Source organism: Anser brachyrhynchus (genome assembly GCF_964034855.1).
Source record: "Anser brachyrhynchus genome assembly, chromosome: 5".
Taxonomy (NCBI): domain Eukaryota; kingdom Metazoa; phylum Chordata; class Aves; order Anseriformes; family Anatidae; genus Anser; species Anser brachyrhynchus.
This window is the reverse complement of record NC_137699.1, coordinates 39,150,171-39,174,482: the sequence shown is the minus strand read 5'-3', so window position 1 is coordinate 39,174,482 and position 24,312 is coordinate 39,150,171. Positions and strand designations below refer to the sequence as shown.

The 24,312-nt window shown below is 48.6% G+C and overlaps 1 protein-coding gene across 1 annotated transcript in view; it reads left to right on the top strand.

Moving 5' to 3' along the window:
- The window catches only part of MUC2 (mucin 2, oligomeric mucus/gel-forming), a 90,295-nt gene that overhangs the window by 18,548 nt on the left and 47,435 nt on the right, over window positions 1-24,312 (top strand). The window contains exons 23-39 of the mRNA XM_080595727.1: window positions 173-412; window positions 1,068-1,224; window positions 2,325-2,453; window positions 4,731-4,878; window positions 5,807-5,850; window positions 6,433-6,666; window positions 7,032-7,052; window positions 7,445-7,918; window positions 8,848-9,045; window positions 10,082-10,678; window positions 12,469-13,110; window positions 14,335-14,646; window positions 15,871-16,182; window positions 17,407-17,718; window positions 18,943-19,254; window positions 21,045-21,720; window positions 23,052-23,222. Coding sequence (XP_080451853.1) covers window positions 173-412; window positions 1,068-1,224; window positions 2,325-2,453; window positions 4,731-4,878; window positions 5,807-5,850; window positions 6,433-6,666; window positions 7,032-7,052; window positions 7,445-7,918; window positions 8,848-9,045; window positions 10,082-10,678; window positions 12,469-13,110; window positions 14,335-14,646; window positions 15,871-16,182; window positions 17,407-17,718; window positions 18,943-19,254; window positions 21,045-21,720; window positions 23,052-23,222 — 4,979 coding nt within the window. The remainder of the gene's footprint in view (window positions 1-172; window positions 413-1,067; window positions 1,225-2,324; window positions 2,454-4,730; window positions 4,879-5,806; window positions 5,851-6,432; window positions 6,667-7,031; window positions 7,053-7,444; window positions 7,919-8,847; window positions 9,046-10,081; window positions 10,679-12,468; window positions 13,111-14,334; window positions 14,647-15,870; window positions 16,183-17,406; window positions 17,719-18,942; window positions 19,255-21,044; window positions 21,721-23,051; window positions 23,223-24,312) is intronic.

The following is a 24,312-nucleotide window of genomic DNA, read 5'->3' as shown; positions in this document are numbered from 1 at the left end:
GAAAGTTTAATTTCTGTACAAATGAGTTGGAAGTAAAGGTGAAAATACATCATTTACAGGGAGAATCAATTGTCCTTTTTAATGTCAATGTTTTGTTCTTACTTTGTGTGAGTCTGCTTCTCACTTCCATGGTATAGTTAAAAGCTGTGGGTATGTTCATTTCCTTTTCCAGGGCAAAGTGTGCGGTCTGTGTGGCAACTTTGATGACAAGTCTAACAATGATTTTACAACCAGGAGTGGGCTGCAGGAGACTAATGCTCTGACATTTGGGAATTCCTGGAAACAGTCTTCTGTGTGTCCAGATGTCACAGAAGAGGTTAAGCCATGTGATTTGAAACCACATCGCAAGTCCTGGGCAGAGAAAGAATGCAGCCTCATCCTGGGTGATGTCTTCAAAATTTGTCACTCCAAGGTTTGTAGAGAGCAGTAAGTGATGGGATTGCACAGTGCATCTGTTACTGTAGGAACAGTGAGATATCAGAAATGAATGAAGAGAGTTAAGTAGACTGATGTTCAGCTAAGTCTTCAGTTCAGCTAGAGGTGTTAGCACAGTTCAGCTAGCCTTAGCTTCTATATTGATCCCTTCAGGAGCTAAAATCCAATCCAGGTTTCTCCTCTTCTGGTCCCAGGCAAAAACATAGAAATGTGTGATGAGATAAACTCCAAATCTGGCAAACACAAAATTCTTTGCTTTGTATTTCCTGTTGAGTGCAGCCTTTTTGAGGTTGGTCACAACTTGGCTGGCAAAGCTTGCTGAAAAAAAAAAAAAACAAAACACCAACTTCACTGGCATTAATCCAACTCATTATTGAGGGCAATAGAATGGAACTCAGAAGATGTGAGCACTGCAAAAGACTTTTATTTTTTTAATCCTAAGAATTTATGAAGGTGCTATATTACTTTAAGTCCATTTTTATACAAAATACATTAAGCAGTTTCTAGCCTATAATGTTTGGTAATTCTTAGAAACAGCCTCATTCCTGCCCAGCTCAGTTCCCAGATCTCAAGAGGTATCTCAAGCTTATTAGTTTGGATATGAACTGGGGTAACATTCCTTTCTCCAACAGGTGAACCCAACTCCTTTCTATGATGCTTGTGTTCATGATGCCTGCTCTTGTGACAGTGGTGGAGACTGCGATTGCTTCTGTTCTGCAGTTGCTGCATATGCTCAAGAATGTACCAAGGCTCAGGCCTGTGTTTTCTGGAGAACTCCTGATATATGTCGTGAGTAATAGCTAAACACAACCGTGTCTTTCTGTCTGCTGTCAGAAAGCCTATTAAATAAACTATGAATACTGTAATACTGTCCTCTGCAGGGTTGTGCTGGCTGTGCAGAGTGATTTATTTTCACAGCACATAAGGGAACAAATAGAACTAGTAAATTTGTGTATATCAATTATCTTTTATCTAGCCTAGCTTTTTTTTTTTTTGGGGGGGTGGGGTGGGGGGAGGTGGGATAGTTTTAAGGCTAGGTGTCAAGTGATCCTTCCATTTTGCTTGATAATTGGTGAACTCCAAGTCCTGTTTCCTTTCTTCTTGTTCCTTTTTGCAAATAACTCAGAATTTGGTTTTAACAAAAGTACATAGAAGTACCCCTGTGTACATGAACTTAATCAGTATTGACTGTATTAAGCAGTGTCCACTAGCGGTGCTAATGCTCTTACCATTATGTGTAAAATAACATTTAAATTCATATTCCCCTCTCAAAAAAGTGCCAGAAATGTTAAATTTTTGAATTGTAAAAATTCATTCTGATTCAGAATTAAGACTAGTTTAGGTTTCCAAGTGTAAGAACTTGTACATTTCAGTTAGCTCTTATTTCTAGGTTTATGAAAGCTCCTACCTCTGTCCATAGTCAACTAAGCTGAATTCCATTTAAGTTGTATTCATAATGTCTCATATGCTTGTTCATGGTCTGCTGGAGGTGACTGTCTATGTGATACGCCAAGTAGAACTGTTTTGAATATATACTGCAGGAGACTTTTGAAGCTTGCTAGTAGCTAGGGAAAAAAAATATCAGAACTTCACCCTTCATTTTAAATTTAAATAAATACAAATTCTTACTTTTTTGTGTGGTTTGAATCAAACATTTTCACCCTCAGCTTAAGTGTTTAATATCAAAATCTTATGCCTCAGAGTTTTGACCCCAAATTTTGAGGGTATCCTGTGTTTATGCGTAGTAGAAGAAAATCCAGGACCCATACCTTAAGAGAAATTTTGCTAGCTTAACTTGTAGATTCATTTAGCTTTTACCTTTAAACATATGGGCTGAGCTGCATTTTGGCAACTGTATTTTTAATCAACTTTCTTTTTTTTCTCATCAGCAATATTTTGTGACTACTATAACCCTCGTGACGTGTGTGAATGGCACTATGAGCCTTGTGGCAGTGATGTCATGACCTGCAGGATGATTAATAATGTCAGCACCAATTTTTCAGTACCATACCTGGAAGGTAATAAATTCCTTGCAATTTTGGTCTTCTATTTCATAAAACTTCATCCAAGTATGTTTAACAACTATGGATAAGTCACTCATCTTGACAAGATATTCCTAAATATGTTATGTTGAATTTGTGTCTCCAGTCACATGTAAATATTTCATGTAATGTAATTTATTATTTATTAACACCAGTGGATGTTAATTACAAAACTAAGTCTCTGCTTGGATAATATCCTGAAACATGTAAAATTATTACACCATTATTATTTTTAACAACATTCTAAGAACGTTTCAAGAAATGGAAAGCTTTTTACATGATAAAGAAGCAAGTTACTGATAGTTATTTTTATTTTTTTAATCTTATCATTGCTTGATAACTATGATACAACTTGATAACTGTCAAGTTATATGCTTGATAACTGGAAAGGATTTCATGTTATGGAAACTGCAATGATCCAAAAATGTGAATGAGGTTACAAGTATTTTCTGTTTTACTGGATCATAAAGGAGGAGAAAACGGGCATCTTTTTGTCCAAACTGTCTTTTTGGTCTGAACTGGAAGCAGTTATCTCCAGTTTAGGTGTTGCAAAGAAATGCCCAGATTTTGGCTTTGTTATTTTACTCCTTGAACTGACGGTACAAAATTGAAAAAAGCAAAATCAAAAATAAAATATAAAAAGAAAATTGACCCTATAGTTTGGAATGGATTGTCTTAGATTACTAAAAAGTAGGGCAGACTTATTTCTGTTAGAACATTTTTAGTACAGTGTTGCAGTGTGAAGTAGTGTAAGGGGGTCTTTGTGTAACCATGACTTGAATTTTATGAGAGTTTATTTGGAAGCAGAACATAATTTTTAAAGTGTATTTACATGAGAAATGCAATGGGGATTGACAGATAATTAACCCCTTGCAGGTGGGGTTTGTGTCACTGGCTGAGAATACAAAAAAACGCAGATAAATGAACTGCTTGGGGTAGAGATGCCTGGTCTATTAAGGGCACATAAATAAGACCTAGTATTCCAATAAATGTAGTAAAAACCTGTTCATTATTGAATCCACTTCCATATTCTTCCCCAAAGTATTATTTGAGATAGTGACGACATTTTAATATCTGTAGAAAAATCAGTATGTTTCTTTGTCTTAAAATTACTAGCTACCCATAGAATATAAGGGTTTCTCCGATATTTTGAACTAGGAAAAAATACACTTCCCTGGTTTTCATGAGTAGACTCTTCTTTAGTTCTCCTCACCTTAGTATTATAAATGAAAATTGATTAAATTTTAAGTCTTTTGGAGAGTCTAATTGTCCAAGGATTCATTTGAATTGGGAATTTTTGATTTCATAGAATCATAGAATATCCTGAGTTGGAAGGGACCCACAAGGATCATTGAGTCCAACTCCTGGCACCACACAGGTCTACCCAAAAATTCAGACCATGTGACTAAGTGCACAGTCCAAACACTTCAACTCCGACAGGCTTGATGCAGTGACTACTTCACTGAGGAGCCTGTTCCAGTGCACGATAACCCTCTCAGTGAAGAACCTCTTCCTGATATCTAGCCTGAACCTCCCCCTCACAGCTTGACACCATTCCCGCGGGTCCTATCACTGGTCACTAAAAAGAGTAGGTCGGCGCCTGCCCCTCCACTCCCCCTCATGAGGAAGCTGTAGACCGTGATGAGGTCTCCCCTCAGCCTCCTTTTTTTCCAGGCTGAACAGGCCAAGTGACCTCAGCCAATCCTCATACATCTTCCCCTCTAGGCCCTTCACCATCTTCGTAGCCCTCCTCTGGACACTCTCCAACAGTTTAATGTCCTTTTTGTACTGTGGTGCCCAGAACTGCACACAGTACTCGAGGTGAGGCCGCACCAGCACAGAGTAGAGCGGGACAATCCCTTCCCTCGACCGACTAGCGGTGCTGTGCTTGATGCACCCCAGGATACGGTTGGCCCTCCTGGCTGCCAGGGCACACTGCTGGCTCATATTCAGCTTGCTGTCAACCACAACCCCCAGATCCCTCTCTGCGGGGCTGCTCTCCAGCGTCTCATCGCTGAGTCTGTACGTATAGCCAGGGTTGCCCCGTCCCAGGTGCAGGACCCAGCACTTGCTCTTGTTAAACTTCATGCGGTTGGTGATTGCCCAGCTCTCTGATCTGTCCAGATCTCTCTGCAAGGCCTTTCACTATGCCTGATTCAGCAAGAATCATTTACCTTCAGAAGATATCCTGTTACTGAATTAACTTTTTATACTTTTCTTCACCCTGTTTTCTGTGCTACTTGTCATCAACAGGTTGCTATCCCAGATGCCCTGAGAAGACACCCATTTATAATGAAGAGACAAAGGAATGTGTGACTTCAGATGAATGTTGGTGTTATGTCAATGGTAGTCCTGTTCGCCCTGGCGAAGAAATACCTACAGAAGAGAACTGTACAAAGTGGTGTGTAAAAATGCAAAAATATTTGCAATAATTCAGGAAATAATTTATGTATGCTGAGCACCTCATTTACTTTACTGGGCCTCAAGCATGTATTTTAATAAGCAGAGATACAACTTCACCTGAAGAAGTGATATATTCTAACATTTATCAATACAGGTCAGAGTAACAATGCCATTTATTCTAGATGAGACATAAACTTAAGAAATGCTGCACTTCCAATATATACAGATTCAAAATTTTTCATCCATAATTTTACAGACCCATAATAATACAGATTTCAAGTTGATAGTGTCTTTCCAATAGGTCTATTAGTAAAACAAACAAACAAACAAACAACCTTTAAATATACTCTTAGAAGTGCCATTAGTGATACAGTGACATGAAGCCTGGCTGTGTCTCTAGAACAACCTTTTGATTTTCATGGCTCTTTGGGAAGAGAGGGGCTAGTTTGCCTTGCATTGTCATTTAAGACTAGGATTTCAAAGTTATTGTAATCTGAAATGAGCTGTACTAGCCCTGCAGGAGGTAGCTGAGTCTTAACTGCTCATTCCTAGAACCTTATTAATGGTAGAATTGCCATCTATGACTCCACATGATGACCAGAGACAAAAAAATAAAAACCAAAAAAAACCCGCCGATCTAGCTGAACATTTACCACTCAGAAGAATGTCTTTTATTACTTCCGTATTGCAACTTGCAACATAAAGCTGTTTATGATAGCTTAAGATGTTGCACTTAAAGAATGCAAGTAATGACTTAGTTTGAATGAAATAATGATGGGCAATATTGGAAAATGTTATACGGAAAAATATCCAGTAGTATGAATGAAGACTAAGTAATAAATTTGTACACTTCTGAATTCTTGGTCTGCTAGCAGAGCTCCATAAAAGATATGTAACATTTTAATTTTTGAAATTTTTGCTTTTAGTGTCTGTGGCCCCTCAGGATCCATTGATTGTGCACCAATCCCAGGTAAATAATGTCTGTTTGTTTTTAGAAAAACAGGAAGAAAAAAATGCATAGAACTGCTATGTCTGTCTCTACAAAGGCTTTGTACTGATTTGGAATAATTCTTTCCAGTGCAAGTGAAAGTTGTGGCCAAAGAAATCTGGGCAACACTTTTGCTGAACCTTGCTGTTAGTACTTGTTGTTCAATCTTTTTCTCATGTCTGTGTATTCTTTCTTCCCATGCCCCATATCCAAACTAATGTATTTCACTACAAGAGTTTGCACTTTCAGACCACGTAGTATTATTAAAAAGTGTCAGATACTAAACCTAAGTTGCAGTTTCTCTCAATGTATTTTTAAGCCTGGTTTGTAAGTCTGTCCTTCCAAGTCACTTTATATAGCGCTTTGTTAGATATGTTATAACATTGCTCTAAACGTAAAGATAAGTCAGTACATTAGATCTAACCTTTAGATATAGCTATGAGATGAGTGTGCATGACACAGCATTTAAATGCTTATTTGTATCCTTGGCAGGTCCATAAGTATTTTGCCTTTGTCTTCTGAAGCATTAGTAGAAAAATTGCATAAAAAAGCTCTTTCTTGCAGCATGTCCTTGTGTCATCAATGGAACAAGATATGAAGTGGGACAGTCTGTGGCAGTAATACCGGATGGCGACATATGCACAATATATATTTGTGCAGAAAATGGATCTGTAGTTCCTGGAAAGGTTTTTCTTTGTCCATCAACTACTTCACCTTCGACACTTACAACACCTTCGACACCTTCTTCAACTTCAACCATTATAACCAGCACTGGTACAACTACAATTACAACCATAGGTAAATCTTCAACAGAGATCCACATCTATAAATTACTTTCTTTAAGGAAAATATTTTAAAGATAGAATGTGCAAGTATCATACTTATCATAGTTGCTTACCATAGTTGACACAGCTAGAACAATACTTATGAATAGTTTTATCACACTGCACTAAGAAAGATTTTTAACACTTTGAGTTGATTTACATTTTGTGGAAGAAATTGTGACTATAAATGTACAGGATTCCTTCCTTTCAGTATCCTGCTGAGATAATAGAAATTGTCTCAGTAGTCACAGCAAAAAATCGTAATTAGAATATTTAAAACTAGTATTATATGTTTTTCTAAAACTTGCAGATGATGAAGTATTTTTTTTTCTATTTCAGTTACAACTTCAGGAACTACAAGTAAGTTTTAAATAAAAAAAAGTTACTATAAAATGTCAAAGGAACTTCTAAAGGATTAGTAAGTTGAAGATGACTACTACAGAAATACATTTTAAAAACATTTGGTTTTAAAACCAAAAAATATATGTTTTTAAAGACCTGACATTGTAAAAATGTGACAAGTATATTAAGAAGAAAGACCTTGAAAGCCTCCAGGTTGGTGGTTTTATTTTTATGCAAAGCTTCCTGTTGAAGAAACTGGTAACATTGAACCAGTTTTAGAATTCTTTTGTCTTGCAAAAATGACAAATTGCAATGCATCACTTCAGTCATTAATGGAGTAGAATACAAAGTGAACCTACTCAGAATTTCCTCTGTGAGCTCAGATGCTGAACCTCTGTCTTTTCTTGCAGCTCCATGCCTTGGATTTATCTGTGATTGGTCTCAGTGGTTTGATGTCAGTAAACCTGAAGAAGGTGGTGGTGACTATGAAACCTATTATGAAATAAATAAACATGGACATGAAATATGTGACCTTCCTGAAAACATTGAATGCAGGGCTAAAAATAAGCCTGATTTAAGCTTAGAGCAACTTGGCCAGAAAGTGGAGTGTAATGTTACGTATGGACTCATCTGTAAAAATGAGGAGCAAGACACAAGTATCTGGCGTCTTTGCTATAATTATGAAATCAGAGTAAACTGTTGTGAGTGGCAGGAAATTCCTTGTCATACTCCAACTACAAGCCCAGTCACCATCAGAACAACAATACCCACAAGTACTACAACCCTGCCAACAAAATCAACTACCAGCCCACCAATAACCACTCCAGCCACCATAAGCCAAACCACGCCATCAGTTACCAGCCCAGTAACTTCGGCCTCCACAGGTATTTAACAGACCAATACTCTCTTTTCTTGCCTTGCCATAGGATAAATAGCGGGTTGTCAGCTACTTAAGGCATGCCATCTCTGTGACAGATACTGAGCTGGCACGAAATCTTACTTTGCTGGTTTTGAGCTGTATCCTTCCACTGGAGAGAACATTCTCAGAAGGACCCATTGTGTGAGATTAGAATAGACCTTGATTTGGAGTACTATCATTTTAAGCATTGTCTGTGCGGAGCTGTGCAGAATTTCTTCCCCTTCTCCGGCTTTCCCTCTGTCAATACTGATACTTGACTGTGGTTTTAAGTCTAGGAAGGAAGGATTGCCTTGGTAGCCTTCGTGGAATTGTATCACCCTGCCAGTTGTCACTTGCTGTGAACTGTGGCCTTTGGCTACTGAGACTCACTAGTCCTTCTTTGAACCTCTTACTCAGGCTGTCATTGCACCACAGGGAGGTGACATGAAGTTCAGACAGGAACATATCCCTGTGCATACTTCCTTCCCTGATTACACCTTCCCCTCTTAGCTCTCACTGAGATATCCCTGAGATAGTGAGGTGTTCAGAGTGATAAGGCAAAGGTGGGAAGAACCACAGGGCCTTTCTCCTCCTCATTTCTTACCCACTGGGGGGTTTATTTCATCTAGTGAGAAGCTGACCAGAGCAACATCCCAACTGTCTTCACTAGTTAAGGGGTGTCTCAACCATGTCTGTGTACTGATTTGGCCCTAGTCTGCATTCTGGAGTCAGAAAGGAAAGACTAGTGATATAGACCTTTGTTGCAGTAAGACTGATCTGACCACTGTAGGTTTGTGGCAAAGTCCTACCTTCTGTTCAGTAAATCTTCTGTCCCACTCAAGCACCTGCTTCCATCTTTACCTGCTGTCTATGTCCCTGCTGTTCATAATTGTTCCTCTTGTTGATGTCTCCCAGTACCAACCACTACTCCCACACCAACTCCATCAGAGTCTCCCACCAGTGCAACCAGCAGCATGCCACCCTTGAGCACCACCAGCACCCTGGGGACAACGACAACAGTTCCTGGCACATCAGTACCCACTCCAACTATTACAAGCATGGTCCCACCAACAATAAGAACTCAAACCCAGCCTCCTCCAACTACACTACCAGGTAATTCTCTGCTCTGTTGTCACATGTTGCCTTAGTATGGGGGAAAAGGTCTATTGGCACCTTAACATATGTATTCACTGTGGTGCTTTGAAGAAAGCTGTTGATGTAGATTTCAAAAACAAAACCAACCAACCAACCAAAAAAAAAACACAAAAGGCTCCTGAGCTCTAGGGTACTAAGCTCTCCATTTAGAAGTAAGAGTGCACAACATATTTCTGCATCTCAGTTCCAATTCTTTGATTATCTTGAGCATAAGGATATTTTTTCATGGTGCTTCTGCCCAGCTTAGGCAGCTACTGTGCTGATGAAATGTCTGGCTTTTGCTGCTATTGGGCTTCATACTTCAGCTGAAGAGGACATACACAGCAGGATGTGTGGTGTGCAATGGCAGGGGGGTTGTTTTTTGTGGCACTATCATTTCAACCACTGTTGGGGCATGGCTTTTCAGACTTGATTCCCTTAATTCTCCTGCATTGACTTTGTGGTTGTTGCTGCCACTCACCTGCAGTTCTAGCTCTAGGAAGGCAGGTTTTAACTGGTAGGTTTGGGGAAAGGCTTTAGACCATCGCTAGACACTTGCTACAAACCAAGACTCTGGGCAGACAGATTCTGTCAGAGTTCCTATGACCATTCCTCACACTGCTGGGAACCAGCCTGACATTTTGGCAGCACTATGTGTCCTATGCCTTCTCACTTTGTGGTCCTGTGTTTTGCCTTGAGATAAAACAGGCGCTGTGATAGGGAAGAGAAGGTGTGAGAGTTCTGACAGTCGCTGTTTGGTCCTGTTCTACTTAATGTTTTTCCCTTACGCCAGTTTCTTGCCATGAAAAGCCCCAAACAGCACCTTGCCCTTATTATGAGGGGAAGCAAATCTGGCTTGACAGTGCCTGTGTACTGATTTGCGGGGGGAGGGTGTAGGTGAGTGGCAATGACCAAGGTGCACCCTTGTGTGCAGTGGAAGACCATTGCACCACTCATGAGTATGCTGTTTCTGTCCCTGCTGTTCCTAATGGTTCTTCTTTCTGATGTCTCCCAGTAAAATATTGTGACTGCATATGGACAGACTGGTTCGACGTGAGTAAGCCAAACAATTCTGATATAAACAGTGGGGACTACGAAACCTTTGAAAATATCAAGAAGTACAACACATCCTGGAAATGCCTAAAAGCTGAGAATATCTCATGCAGAGCAACGGACAAGCCGGACACATCCATTGAAGATTTAGGGCAGAAAGTGGAATGTAATGTTAACACAGGGCTCATCTGCAATAATAAAGATCAGGTAAACAGTGATACTAAATACTGCCATAATTACGAGATTAGAATTTGCTGCATCGAGGACCAGAACTGCATTCCAAGTACAGAATACAGCACTGGTACGCCGACAACAGTGTCCACAACAAGGAGCACTACTTCGACTACAACTCTGTGGACACCAACTCGCCCGCCGGTCTCAACGACAGGTCCCAGCAGTACCACCAGTGGCATGACGCCCTCCAGCAGCAGCACCCCGGGGACAACTCCTGTTACTCCTCCAACGACCACGTCCCCGACTACCCTGACTACTACCAGCGCATCCACGCCCACACCGACACACACCACCTCCCTGTCACCTCCGTCCTCGACAAGCGAAGGTAATTGTCTGGCCATGGGGACACGTGTTTCCTTGTAGGGGGAGAAATGAAGGTCTGTGAGCACCTCGACTTGTGTGCGCTTTCTGTGTGGGACGAGGGCTGGCAGGAGTTATTGAGCCTTCCCGAAAAGCGCTGGTGCCCAGCGCTCGGCCTGAGGCTGGCTGTGTGGAGGTGAGGAGGGTGCAGGGGTCCTGGGCAGAAGCTCTGGTGTTTCCCAACACCGCGGGGCTCTGTGGAGGTTGTTCCAGCCTGGGGCCTCCGGCCGGCTTAGTCAGATAGGGATCGGAGTGGAAGTCTTGCGTTTGCTGCTGCGGGGCCTCATCCTTCAGCTGGAGAGAACGTCGTGAGCGGGAAGCGGTGTATGCGAGGGGAGGGGGGCTTGTCTTCTGTGTCACTGTGTTTCCAGGCGCTGTTGGGACGCGGCTTTTGCCAACTTTCTTCCTTTTCTTGTGCTGCATTAGCCCTGTGCTCTTCTGGTGTATGCAGTGCTCCTCTCTCTCCTACGCGTATCTTCACGTCTTGCTGCACTAGCACCGAGGTAGCCAGTTCTGAGGCAGGCCTCAGTGTGTCCTCAACAGTTTCTAACAGTGCAAATGAAAATCAGTTCTGGCATTGAGGCCCAGAGCGAGAACTAGCGTGCACACGAGAGAAGGATGAAGCAGCATAGTGAGCCCGAGTTTCCTATCCCACCATGGCAATACGTGGGGGAGTAGTTTCAAAAGGGCTGGCTGAGGTCTAGCGCAGATATTGCTCAGGCAGCTGCTCAGCTTCCGATGAGCCAAGTCCCGCAGAGCGGAAGGGCTTCTGGAGTGAACATGCCCCTTGATTTCAGGTGTAGGGAGCAGGCATCTGTCCATGGCTTACAGGGTGAGAGCGATAGGGAAGGAAGCAAAGAGGTGGCTGGTGATGTCCGTGAATTGGGCTGGATTTGGGACTGCTGAGCTCTTCTGTGCAGTATAGAGTTTTCAGACTCCAGAGAGCTGTTGCATGCAGCGTTGGTCCCTGCGGAAGTGTTGGCATCTGTCTGCCGTGCAAGCTGTAGGAGATTTTGTCTGTGATCCCCATGTTCTTCTGCAAGTGCCACGAGGAGAGCTGGTTCTGCTTTATTCCTGTCGGCACTTCCTCTGCTCAGGTTGATGGAGTTTCATGAGGTTGCTGGAAAGCCACGGAGGTTAATGCCAAGCGCCATTTGCCGGTTTGCAATAAAGCACTGTGTTTTCTCAGGAACCACTCCCAATGGCACCACACCTGTTGAAACTGTGTCGACCACCACTCGCCCGCCAATATCGACGACAGGCCCCACTCACCCCAGTACCACAACTGTCCCTATATCGACCACCACTCTAGGTCCCTGCAGTACCACCAGTGGCACAATGTCCTCCATCACGAGCACCACATCGACAACTGTTTTTAGTGATACACAAATATCCACTCTGTTTTGATGCCTGTTTTTGCATTGAAGAGGGGCTTTTTTTCTTTTCCTACTCTCCCTTTTGGTGTTGTTTGGGTGCAACTTTTCTACTTTCTTCCCTTTCCTCTCTTGCATTTTCTCTGTGGCCTTTCCTGCCACTGAAGTGTAGGTGTGGCTGTGAGAAGGCAGATATTCTCTGGCAGGATTCTGCAGAAGGCTTCAGATGGCAGCCCACCTTTTGCTAGGGTTCAGACTCTGTGGCAGCCCTTACGTCCAATATATGCTGCTATGCCTGACCATTAGATCTGTCTAAACCTGTCTGAAGTGATTCTTTCCTTCCTCTTTCTAATTGTTTGCTTTTGTTGCTGTTCCCCATTAGAACCCTGCACACTCCCTCCAGAGGGCTGCACCTGGACTGACTGGATCGATGAGAGTTACCCACAATATGGCCCAAACGGTGGTGATGATGAGACCTTTGAGACGATTCAGATAAATAGGCCTCCATGGAACTGTGCGAAGGTTGAGAATATTTCATGCAGAGCAGAGAAATGGCCTGACATTCCCATTTCAGATTTAGGGCAAAAGGTGGAATGTAACGTTAACACAGGGCTCCTCTGTAAAAATGAGGATCAGAAGCCAGGAGGCATGATTCCGATGCCAGTCTGCGTCAATTATCAGATCAAAGTCTGCTGTGTTCCCGAACTACCTCCGTGGTGTACTACAACTACTACATCCACTACCACAACAACCATACACTCCACAACCACAGAAGAAATCCATTCAACCACAACGAGCACTCCTTTCACTACAACCACAACAACAACCACTCGCGCGACAGTCTCAACAACAGGTCCCAGCAGTACCACCAGTGGCACGACGCCCTCCAGCAGCAGCACCCCGGGGACAACGTCTGTTACTCCTCCAACGACCACGTCCCCGACTACCCTGACTACTACCAGCGCATCCACGCCCACGCCGACACACACCACCTCCCTGTCACCTCCGTCCTCGACAAGCGAAGGTAATTGTCTGGCCATGGGGACACGTGTTTCCTTGTGGGGGGAGAAATGAAGGTCTGTGAGCACCTCGACTTGTGTGCGCTTTCTGTGTGGGACGAGGGCTGGCAGGAGTTATTGAGCCTTCCCGAAAAGCGCTGGTGCCCAGCGCTCGGCCTGAGGCTGGCTGTGTGGAGGTGAGGAGGGTGCAGGGGTCCTGGGCAGAAGCTCTGGTGTTTCCCAACGCTGCAGTGCTCTGTGGAGGTTGTTCCAGCCTGGGGCCTCCGGCCGGCTTAGTCAGATAGGGATCGGAGTGGAAGTCTTGCGTTTGCTGCTGCGGGGCCTCATCCTTCAGCTGGAGAGAACGTCGTGAGCGGGAAGCGGTGTATGCGAGGGGAGGGGGGCTTGTCTTCTGTGTCACTGTGTTTCCAGGCGCTGTTGGGACGCAGCTTTTGCCAACTTTCTTCCTTTTCTTGTGCTGCATTAGCCCTGTGCTCTTCTGGTGTATGCAGTGCTCCTCTCTCTCCTCCGTGTATCTTCACGTCTCGCTGTACTAGCACAGAGGTAGCCGGTTCTGAGGCAGGCCTCAGTGTGTCCTCAACAGTTTCTAACAGTGCAAACGAAAAGCAGTTCTGGCATTGAGGCCCAGAGCGAGAACTAGCGTGCTCACGAGAGAAGGATGAAGCAGCATAGTGAGCCCGAGTTTCCTATCCCGCCATGGCAATACATGGGGGAGTAGTTTCAAAAGGGCTGGCTGAGGTCTAGCGCAGATATTGCTCAAGCAGCTACTCAGCTTCAGATGAGCCAAGTCTCGCAGAGGGGATGGGCTTCTGGAGTGAACATGCCCCGTGATTTCACGCACAGGGATCGGGGATCTGTCCATGGCTTACAGGGTGAGAGCGATAGGGAAGGAAGCAAAGAGGTGTCTGGTGATGTCCGTGAATTGGGCTGGATTTGGGACTGCTGAGCTCTTCTGTGCAGTATAGAGTTTTCAGACTCCAGAGAGCTGTTGCATGCAGAGTTGGTCCCTGGGGAAGTGTTGGCATCAGTCTGCCGTGCAAGCTGTAGGAGATTTTGTCTGTGATCCCCATGTTCTTCTGCAAGAGCCACGAGGAGAGCTGGTTCTGCTTTATTCCTGTCGGCACTTCCTCTGCTCAGGTTGATGGCGTTTCATGAGGTTGCTGGAAAGCCACGGAGGTTAATGCCAAGCGCCATTTGCCGGTTTGCAATAAAGCACTGTGTTTTCTCAGGAACCACTCCCCCCGGCACCACATCTGTTGAAACTGTGTCAACCACCACTCGCCCGCCAATATCGACGACAGGCCCCACTCCCCCCGGTACCACGACTGTCCCTGTGTCGACCACGACTCTCCCACCAGTCTCAACGACAGGTCCCAGCAGTACCACCAGTGGCACGACGCCCTCCAGCAGCAGCACCCCGGGGACAACGCCTGTTACTCCTCCAACGACCACGTCCCCGACTACCCTGACTACTAGCAGCGCATCCACGCCCACGCCGACACACACCACCTCCCTGTCACCTCCGTCCTCGACAAGCGAAGGTAATTGTCTGGCCATGGGGACACGTGTTTCCTTGTGGGGGGAGAAATGAAGGTCTGTGAGCACCTCGACTTGTGTGCGCTTTCTGTGTGGGATGAGGGCTGGCAGGAGTTATTGAGCCTTCCCGAAAAGCGCTGGTGCCCAGTGCTCGGCCTGAGGCTGGCTGTGTGGAGGTGAGGAGGGAGCAGGGGTCCTGGGCAGAAGCTCTGGTGTTTCCCAACGCCGCAGGGCCCTGTGGAGGTTGTTCCAGCCTGGGGCCTCCGGCCGGCTTAGTCAGATAGGGATCGGAGTGGAAGTCTTGCGTTTGCTGCTGCGGGGCCTCATCCTTCAGCTGGAGGGAACGTCGTGAGCGGGAAGCGGTGTATGCGAGGGGAGGGGGGCTTGTCTTCTGTGTCACTGTGTTTCCAGGCGCTGTTGGGACGCAGCTTTTGCCAACTTTCTTCCTTTTCTTGTGCTGCATTAGCCCTGTGCTCTTCTGGTGTATGCAGTGCTCCTCTCTCTCCTACGCGTATCTTCACGTCTCGCTGTACTAGCACAGAGGTAGCCAGTTCTGAGGCATGCCTCAGTGTGCCCTCAACAGTTTCTAACAGTGCAAACGAAAAGCAGTTCTGGCATTGAGGCCCAGAGCGAGAACTAGCGTGCTCACGAGAGAAGGATGAAGCAGCATAGTGAGCCCGAGTTTCCTATCCCGCCATGGCAATACGTGGGGGAGTAGTTTCAAAAGGGCTGGCTGAGGTCTAGCGCAGATATTGCTCAAGCAGCTACTGAGGTTCAGATGAGCCAAGTCTCGCAGAGGGGATGGGCTTCTGGAGTGACCATGCCCCGTGATTTCACGCACAGGGAGCGGGGATCTGTCCATGGCTTACAGGGTGAGAGCGATAGGGAAGGAAGCAAAGAGGTGTCTGGTGATGTCCGTGAATTGGGCTGGATTTGGGACTGCTGAGCTCTTCTGTGCAGTGTAGAGTTTTCAGACTCCAGAGAGCTGTTGCATGCAGCGTTGGTCCCTGGGGAAGTGTTGGCATCAGTCTGCCGTGCAAGCTGTAGGAGATTTTGTCTGTGATCCCCATGTTCTTCTGCAAGAGCCACGAGGAGAGCTGGTTCTGCTTTATTCCTGTCGGCACTTCCTCTGCTCAGGTTGATGGCATTTCATGAGGTTGCTGGAAAGCCACGGAGGTTAATGCCAAGCGCCATTTGCCGGTTTGCAATAAAGCACTGTGTTTTCTCAGGAACCACTCCCCCCGGCACCACATCTGTTGAAACTGTGTCAACCACCACTCGCCCGCCAATATCGACGACAGGCCCCACTCCCCCCGGTACCACGACTGTCCCTGTGTCGACCACGACTCTCCCGCCAGTCTCAACGACAGGTCCCAGCAGTACCACCAGTGGCACGACGCCCTCCAGCAGCAGCACCCTGGGGACAACGCCTGTTACTCCTCCAACGACCACGTCCCCGACTACCCTGACTACTAGCAGCGCATCCACGCCCACGCCGACACACACCACCTCCCTGTCACCTCCGTCCTCGACAAGCGAAGGTAATTGTCTGGCCATGGGGACACGTGTTTCCTTGTGGGGGGAGAAATGAAGGTCTGTGAGCACCTCGACTTGTGTGCGCTTTCTGTGTGGGATGAGGGCTGGCAGGAGTTATTGAGCCTTCCTGAAAAGCGCTGGTGCCCAGCGCTCGGCCTGAGGCTGGCTGTGTGGAGGTGAGGAGGGTGCAGGGGTCCTGGGCAGAAGCTCTGGTGTTTCCCAACGCTGCAGTGCTCTGTGGAGGTTGTTCCAGCCTGGGGCCTCCGGCCGGCTTAGTCAGATAGGGATCGGAGTGGAAGTCTTGCGTTTGCTGCTGCGGGACCTCATTCTTCAGCTGGAGAGAACGTCGTGAGCGGGAAGCGGTGTATGCGAGGGGAGGGGGGCTTGTCTTCTGTGTCATTGTGTTTCCAGGCGCTGTTGGGACGCAGCTTTTGCCAACTTTCTTCCTCTTCTTGTGCTGCATTAGCCCTGTGCTCTTCTGGTGTATGCAGTGCTCCTCTCTCTCCTACGCGTATCTTCACGTCTCGCTGCACTAGCACAGAGGTAGCCGGTTCTGAGGCAGGCCTCAGTGTGTCCTCAACAGTTTCTAACAGTGCAAACGAAAAGCAGTTCTGGCATTGAGGCCCAGAGCGAGAACTAGCGTGCTCACGAGAGAAGGATGAAGCAGCATAGTGAGCCCGAGTTTCCTATCCCGCCATGGCAATATGTGGGGGAGTAGTTTCAAAAGGGCTGGCTGAGGTCTAGCGCAGATATTGCTCAGGCAGCTACTCAGCTTCAGATGAGCCAAGTCTCGCAGAGGGGATGGGCTTCTGGAGTGAACATGCCCCGTGATTTCACGCACAGGGAGCGGGGATCTGTCCATGGCTTACAGGGTGAGAGCGATAGGGAAGGAAGCAAAGAGGTGTCTGGTGATGTCCGTGAATTGGGCTGGATTTGGGACTGCTGAGCTCTTCTGTGCAGTATAGAGTTTTCAGACTCCAGAGAGCTGTTGCATGCAGCGTTGGTCCCTGGGGAAGTGTTGGCATCAGTCTGCCGTGCAAGCTGTAGGAGATTTTGTCTGTGATCCCCATGTTCTTCTGCAAGAGCCACGAGGAGAGCTAGTTCTGCTTTATTCCTGTCGGCACTTCCTCTGCTCAGGTTGATGGCGTTTCATGAGGTTGCTGGAAAGCCACGGAGGTTAATGCCAAGCGCCATTTGCCGGTTTGCAATAAAGCACTGTGTTTTCTCAGGAACCACTCCCCCCGGCACCACATCTGTTGAAACTGTGTCAACCACCACTCGCCCGCCAATATCGACGACAGGCCCCACTCCCCCCGGTACCACAACTGTCCCTGTGTCGACCACGACTCTCCCACCAATCTCAACGACAGGTCCCAGCAGTACCACCAGTGGCACGACGCCCTCCAGCAGCAGCACCCCGGGGACAACGTCTGTTACTCCTCCAACGACCACGTCCCCGACTACCCTGACTACTACCAGCGCATCCACGCCCACGCCGACACACACCACCTCCCTGTCACCTCCGTCCTCGACAAGCGAAGGTAATTGTCTGGCCATGGGGACACGTGTTTCCTTGTGGGGGGAGAAATGAAGGTCTGTGAGCACCTCGACTTGTGTGCGCTTTCTGTGTGGGATGAGGGCTGGCAGGAGTTATTGAGCCTTCCCGAAAAGCGCTGGTGCCCAGCGCTCGGCCTGAGGCTGGCTGTGTGGAGGTGAGGAGGGTGCAGGGGTCCTGGGCAGAAGCTCTGGTGTTTCCCAACGCCGCAGGGCCCTGTGGAGGTTGTTCCAGCCTGGGGCCTCCGGCCGGCTTAGTCAGATAGGGATCGGAGTGGAAGTCTTGCGTTTGCTGCTGCGGGGCCTCATCCTTCAGCTGGAGAGAACGTCGTGAGCGGGAAGCGGTGTATGCGAGGGGAGGGGGGCTTGTCTTCTGTGTCACTGTGTTTCCAGGCGCTGTTGGGACGCGGCTTTTGCCAACTTTCTTCCTTTTCTTGTGCTGCATTAGCCCTGTGCTCTTCTGGTGTATGCAGTGCTCCTCTCTCTCCTACGTGTATGTTCACGTCTCGCTGTACTAGCACAGAGGTAGCCGGTTCTGAGGCATGCCTCAGTGTGTCCTCAACAGTTTCTAACAGTGCAAACGAAGAGCAGTTCTGGCATTGAGGCCCAGAGCGAGAACTAGCGTGCTCACGAGAGAAGGATGAAGCAGCATAGTGAGCCCGAGTTTCCTATCCCGCCATGGCAATATGTGGGGGAGTAGTTTCAAAAGGGCGGGCTGAGGTCTAGCGCAGATATTGCTCAGGCAGCTACTGAGGTTCAGATGAGCCAAGTCTCGCAGAGGGGATGGGCTTCTGGAGTGACCATGCCCCGTGATTTCACGCACAGGGAGCGGGGATCTGTCCATGGCTTACAGGGTGAGAGCGATAGGGAAGGAAGCAAAGAGGTGGCTGGTGATGTCCGTGAATTGGGCTGGATTTGGGACTGCTGAGCTCTTCTGTGCAGTGTAGAGTTTTCAGACTCCAGAGAGCTGTTGCATGCAGCGTTGGTCCCTGCGGAAGTGTTGGCATCTGTCTGCCGTGCAAGCTGTAGGAGATTTTGTCTGTGATCCCCATGTTCTTCTGCAAGTGCCACGAGGAGAGCTGGTTCTGCTTTATTCCTGTCGGCAGTTCCTCTGCTCAGGTTGATGGCGTTTCATGAGGTTGCTGGAAAGCCACGGAGGTTAATGCCAAGCGCCATTTGCCGGTTTGCAATAAAGCACTGTGTTTTCTCAGGAACCACTCCCCCCGGCACCACATCTGTTGAAACTGTGTCGACCACCACTCGCCCGCCAATATCGACGACAGGCCCCACTCCCCCCGGTACCACGACTGTCCCTGTGTCGACCACGACTCTCCCACCAATCTCAACGACAGGTCCCAGCAGTACCACCAGTGGCACGACGCCCTCCAGCAGCAGCACCCCGGGGACAACGCCTGTTACTCCTCCAACGACCACGTCCCCGACTACCCTGACTACTACCAGCGCATCCACGCCCACACCGACACACACCACCTCCCTGTCACCTCCGTCCTCGACAAGCGAAGGTAATTGTCTGGCCATGGGGACACGTGTTTCCTTGTGGGGGGAGAAATGAAGGTCTGTGAGCACCTCGACTTGTGTGCGCTTTCTGTGTGGGACGAGGGCTGGCAGGAGTTATTGAGCCTTCCCGAAAAGCGCTGGTGCCCAGCGCTCGGCCTGAGGCTGGCTGTGTGGAGGTGAGGAGGGAGCAGGGGTCCTGGGCAGAAGCTCTGGTGTTTCCCAACGCTGCAGTGCTCTGTGGAGGTTGTTCCAGCCTGGGGCCTCCGGCCGGCTTAGTCAGATAGGGATCGGAGTGGAAGTCTTGTGTTTGCTTCTGCAGGGCATCATCCTTCAGCTGGAGAGAACGTCGTGAGCGGGAAGCGGTGTATGCGAGGGGAGGGGGGCTTGTCTTCTGTGTCACTGTGTTTCCAGGCGCTGTTGGGACGCAGCTTTTGCCAACTTTCTTCCTTTTCTTGTGCTGCATTAGCCCTGTGCTCTTCTGGTGTATGCAGTGCTCCTCTCTCTCCTACGCGTATCTTCACGTCTCGCTGTACTAGCACAGAAGTAGCTGGTTCTGAGGCAGGCCTCAGTGTGCCCTCAACAGTTTCTAACAGTGCAAACGAAAAGCAGTTCTGGCATTGAGGCCCAGAGCGAGAACTAGCGTGCTCACGAGAGAAGGATGAAGCAGCATAGTGAGCCCGAGTTTCCTATCCCGCCATGGCAATATGTGGGGGAGTAGTTTCAAAAGGGCTGGCTGAGGTCTAGCGCAGATATTGCTCAAGCAGCTACTGAGGTTCAGATGAGCCAAGTCTCGCAGAGGGGATGGGCTTCTGGAGTGACCATGCCCCGTGATTTCACGCACAGGGAGCGGGGATCTGTCCATGGCTTACAGGGTGAGAGCGATAGGGAAGGAAGCAAAGAGGTGGCTCATGATCTCCGTGAATTGGGCTGGATTTGGGACTGCTGAGCTCTTCTGTGCAGTATAGAGTTTTTAGACTCCAGAGAGCTGTTCCGTGCAGCGTTGGTCCCTGGGGAAGTGTTGGCATCTGTCTGCCGTGCAAGCTGTAGGAGATTTTGTCTGTGATCCCCATGTTCTTCTGCAAGAGCCACGAGGAGAGCTGGTTTTGCTTTATTCCTGTCGGCACTTCCTCTGCTCAGGTTGATGGCGTTTCATGAGGTTGCTGGAAAGCCACGGAGGTTAATGCCAAGCGCCATTTGCCGGTTTGCAATAGAGCACTGTGTTTTCTCAGGAACCACTCCCAATGGCACCACACCTGTTGAAACTGTGTCAACCACCACTCGCCCGCCAATATCAACGACAGGCCCCACTCACCCCAGTACCACAACTGTCCCTATATCGACCACCACTCTAGGTCCCAGCAGTACCACCAGTGGCACAATGTCCTCCATCACGAGCACCACATCGACAACTGTTTTTAGTGATACACAAATATCCACTCTGTTTTGATGCCTGTTTTTGCATTGAAGAGGGGCTTTTTTTCTTTTCCTACTCTCCCTTTTGGTGTTGTTTGGGTGCAACTTTTCTACTTTCTTCCCTTTCCTCTCTTGCATTTTCTCTGTGGCCTTTCCTGCCACTGAAGTGTAGGTGTGGCTGTGAGAAGGCAGATATTCTCTGGCAGGATTCTGCAGAAGGCTTCAGATGGCAGCCCACCTTTTGCTAGGGTTCAGACTCTGTGGCAGCCCTTACGTCCAATATATGCTGCTATGCCTGACCATTAGATCTGTCTAAACCTGTCTGAAGTGATTCTTTCCTTCCTCTTTCTAATTGTTTGCTTTTGTTGCTGTTCCCCATTAGAACCCTGCACACTCCCTCCAGAGGGCTGCACCTGGACTGACTGGATCGATGAGAGTTACCCACAATATGGCCCAAACGGTGGTGATGATGAGACCTTTGAGACGATTCAGATAAATAGGCCTCCATGGAACTGTGCGAAGGTTGAGAATATTTCATGCAGAGCAGAGAAATGGCCTGACATTCCCATTTCAGATTTAGGGCAAAAGGTGGAATGTAACGTTAACACAGGGCTCCTCTGTAAAAATGAGGATCAGAAGCCAGGAGGCATGATTCCAATGCCAGTCTGCGTCAATTATCAGATCAAAGTCTGCTGTGTTCCCGAACTACCTCCGTGGTGTACTACAACTACTACATCCACTACCACAACAACCATACACTCCACAACCACAGAAGTAACCCATTCAAGCACAACGAGCACTCCTTTCACTACAACCACGACAACAACCACTCGCGCGACAGTCTCAACAACAGGTCCCAGCAGTACCACCAGTGGCACGACGCCCTCCAGCAGCAGCACCCCGGGGACAACGTCTGTTACTCCTCCAACAACCACGTCCCCGACTACCCTGACTACTACCAGCGCATCCACGCCCACGCCGACACACACCACCTCCCTGTCACCTCCGTCCTCGACAAGCGAAGGTAATTGTCTGGCCATGGGGACACGTGTTTCCTTGTGGGGGGAGAAATGAAGGTCTGTGAGCACCTCGACTTGTGTGCGCTTTCTGTGTGGGACGAGGGCTGGCAGGAGTTATTGAGCCTTCCCGAAAAGCGCTGGTGCCCAGCGCTCGGCCTGAGGCTGGCTGTGTGGAGGTGAGGAGGGTGCAGGGGTCCTGGGCAGAAGCTCTGGTGTTTCCCAACGCTGCAGTGCTCTGTGGAGGTTGTTCCAGCCTGGGGCCTCCGGCCGGCTTAGTCAGATAGGGATCGGAGTGGAAGTCTTGCGTTTGCTGCTGCGGGGCCTCATCCTTCAGCTGGAGAGAACGTCGTGAGCGGGAAGCGGTGTATGCGAGGGGAGCGGGGCTTGTCTTCTGTGTCACTGTGTTTCCAGGCGCTGTTGGGACGCAGCTTTTGCCAACTTTCTTCCTTTTCTTGTGCTGCATTAGCCCTGTGCTCTTCTGGTGTATGCAGTGCTCCTCTCTCTCCTACGCGTATCTTCACGTCTCGCTGTACTAGCACAGAGGTAGCCGGTTCTGAGGCAGGCCTCAGTGTGTCCTCAACAGTTTCTAACAGTGCAAACGAAAAGCAGTTCTGGCATTGAGGCCCAGAGCGAGAACTAGCGTGCTCACGAGAGAAGGATGAAGCAGCATAGTGAGCCCGAGTTTCCTATCCCGCCATGGCAATACGTGGGGGAGTAGTTTCAAAAGGGCTGGCTGAGGTCTAGCGCAGATATTGCTCAAGCAGCTACTGAGGTTCAGATGAGCCAAGTCTCGCAGAGGGGATGGGCTTCTGGAGTGAACATGCCCCGTGATTTCACGCACAGGGATCGGGGATCTGTCCATGGCTTACAGGGTGAGAGCGATAGGGAAGGATGCAAAGAGGTGTCTGGTGATGTCCGTGAATTGGGCTGGATTTGGGACTGCTGAGCTCTTCTGTGCAGTATAGAGTTTTCAGACTCCAGAGAGCTGTTGCATGCAGCGTTGGTCCCTGCGGAAGTGTTGGCATCTGTCTGCCGTGCAAGCTGTAGGAGATTTTGTCTGTGATCCCCATGTTCTTCTGCAAGTGCCACGAGGAGAGCTGGTTCTGCTTTATTCCTGTCGGCACTTCCTCTGCTCAGGTTGATGGCGTTTCATGAGGTTGCTGGAAAGCCACGGAGGTTAATGCCAAGCGCCATTTGCCGGTTTGCAATAAAGCACTGTGTTTTCTCAGGAACCACTCCCCCCGGCACCACATCTGTTGAAACTGTGTCGACCACCACTCGCCCGCCAATATCGACGACAGGCCCCACTCCCCCCGGTACCACGACTGTCCCTGTGTCGACCACGACTCTCCCACCAATCTCAACGACAGGTCCCAGCAGTACCACCAGTGGCACGACGCCCTCCAGCAGCAGCACCCCGGGGACAACGTCTGTTACTCCTCCAACGACCACGTCCCCGACTACCCTGACTACTACCAGCGCATCCACGCCCACGCCGACACACACCACCTCCCTGTCACCTCCGTCCTCGACAAGCGAAGGTAATTGTCTGGCCATGGGGACACGTGTTTCCTTGTGGGGGGAGAAATGAAGGTCTGTGAGCACCTCGACTTGTGTGCGCTTTCTGTGTGGGACGAGGGCTGGCAGGAGTTATTGAGCCTTCCCGAAAAGCGCTGGTGCCCAGCGCTCGGCCTGAGGCTGGCTGTGTGGAGGTGAGGAGGGTGCAGGGGTCCTGGGCAGAAGCTCTGGTGTTTCCCAACGCTGCAGTGCTCTGTGGAGGTTGTTCCAGCCTGGGGCCTCCGGCCGGCTTAGTCAGATAGGGATCGGAGTGGAAGTCTTGCGTTTGCTGCTGCGGGGCCTCATCCTTCAGCTGGAGAGAACGTCGTGAGCGGGAAGCGGTGTATGCGAGGGGAGGGGGGCTTGTCTTCTGTGTCACTGTGTTTCCAGGCGCTGTTGGGACGCAGCTTTTGCCAACTTTCTTCCTTTTCTTGTGCTGCATTAGCCCCGTGCTCTTCTGGTGTATGCAGTGCTCCTCTCTCTCCTACGCGTATCTTCACGTCTCGCTGCACTAGCACAGAGGTAGCCGGTTCTGAGGCAGGCCTCAGTGTGTCCTCAACAGTTTCTAACAGTGCAAACGAAAAGCAGTTCTGGCATTGAGGCCCACAGCGAGAACTAGCGTGCTCACGAGAGAAGGATGAAGCAGCATAGTGAGCCCGAGTTTCCTATCCCGCCATGGCAATACGTGGGGGAGTAGTTTCAAAAGGGCTGGCTGAGGTCTAGCGCAGATATTGCTCAAGCAGCTACTGAGGTTCAGATGAGCCAAGTCTCGCAGAGGGGATGGGCTTGTGGAGTGAACATGCCCCGTGATTTCACGCACAGGGATCGGGGATCTGTCCATGGCTTACAGGGTGAGAGCGATAGGGAAGGATGCAAAGAGGTGTCTGGTGATGTCCGTGAATTGGGCTGGATTTGGGACTGCTGAGCTCTTCTGTGCAGTGTAGAGTTTTCAGACTCCAGAGAGCTGTTGCATGCAGCGTTGGTCCCTGCGGAAGTGTTGGCATCTGTCTGCCGTGCAAGCTGTAGGAGATTTTGTCTGTGATCCCCATGTTCTTCTGCAAGTGCCACGAGGAG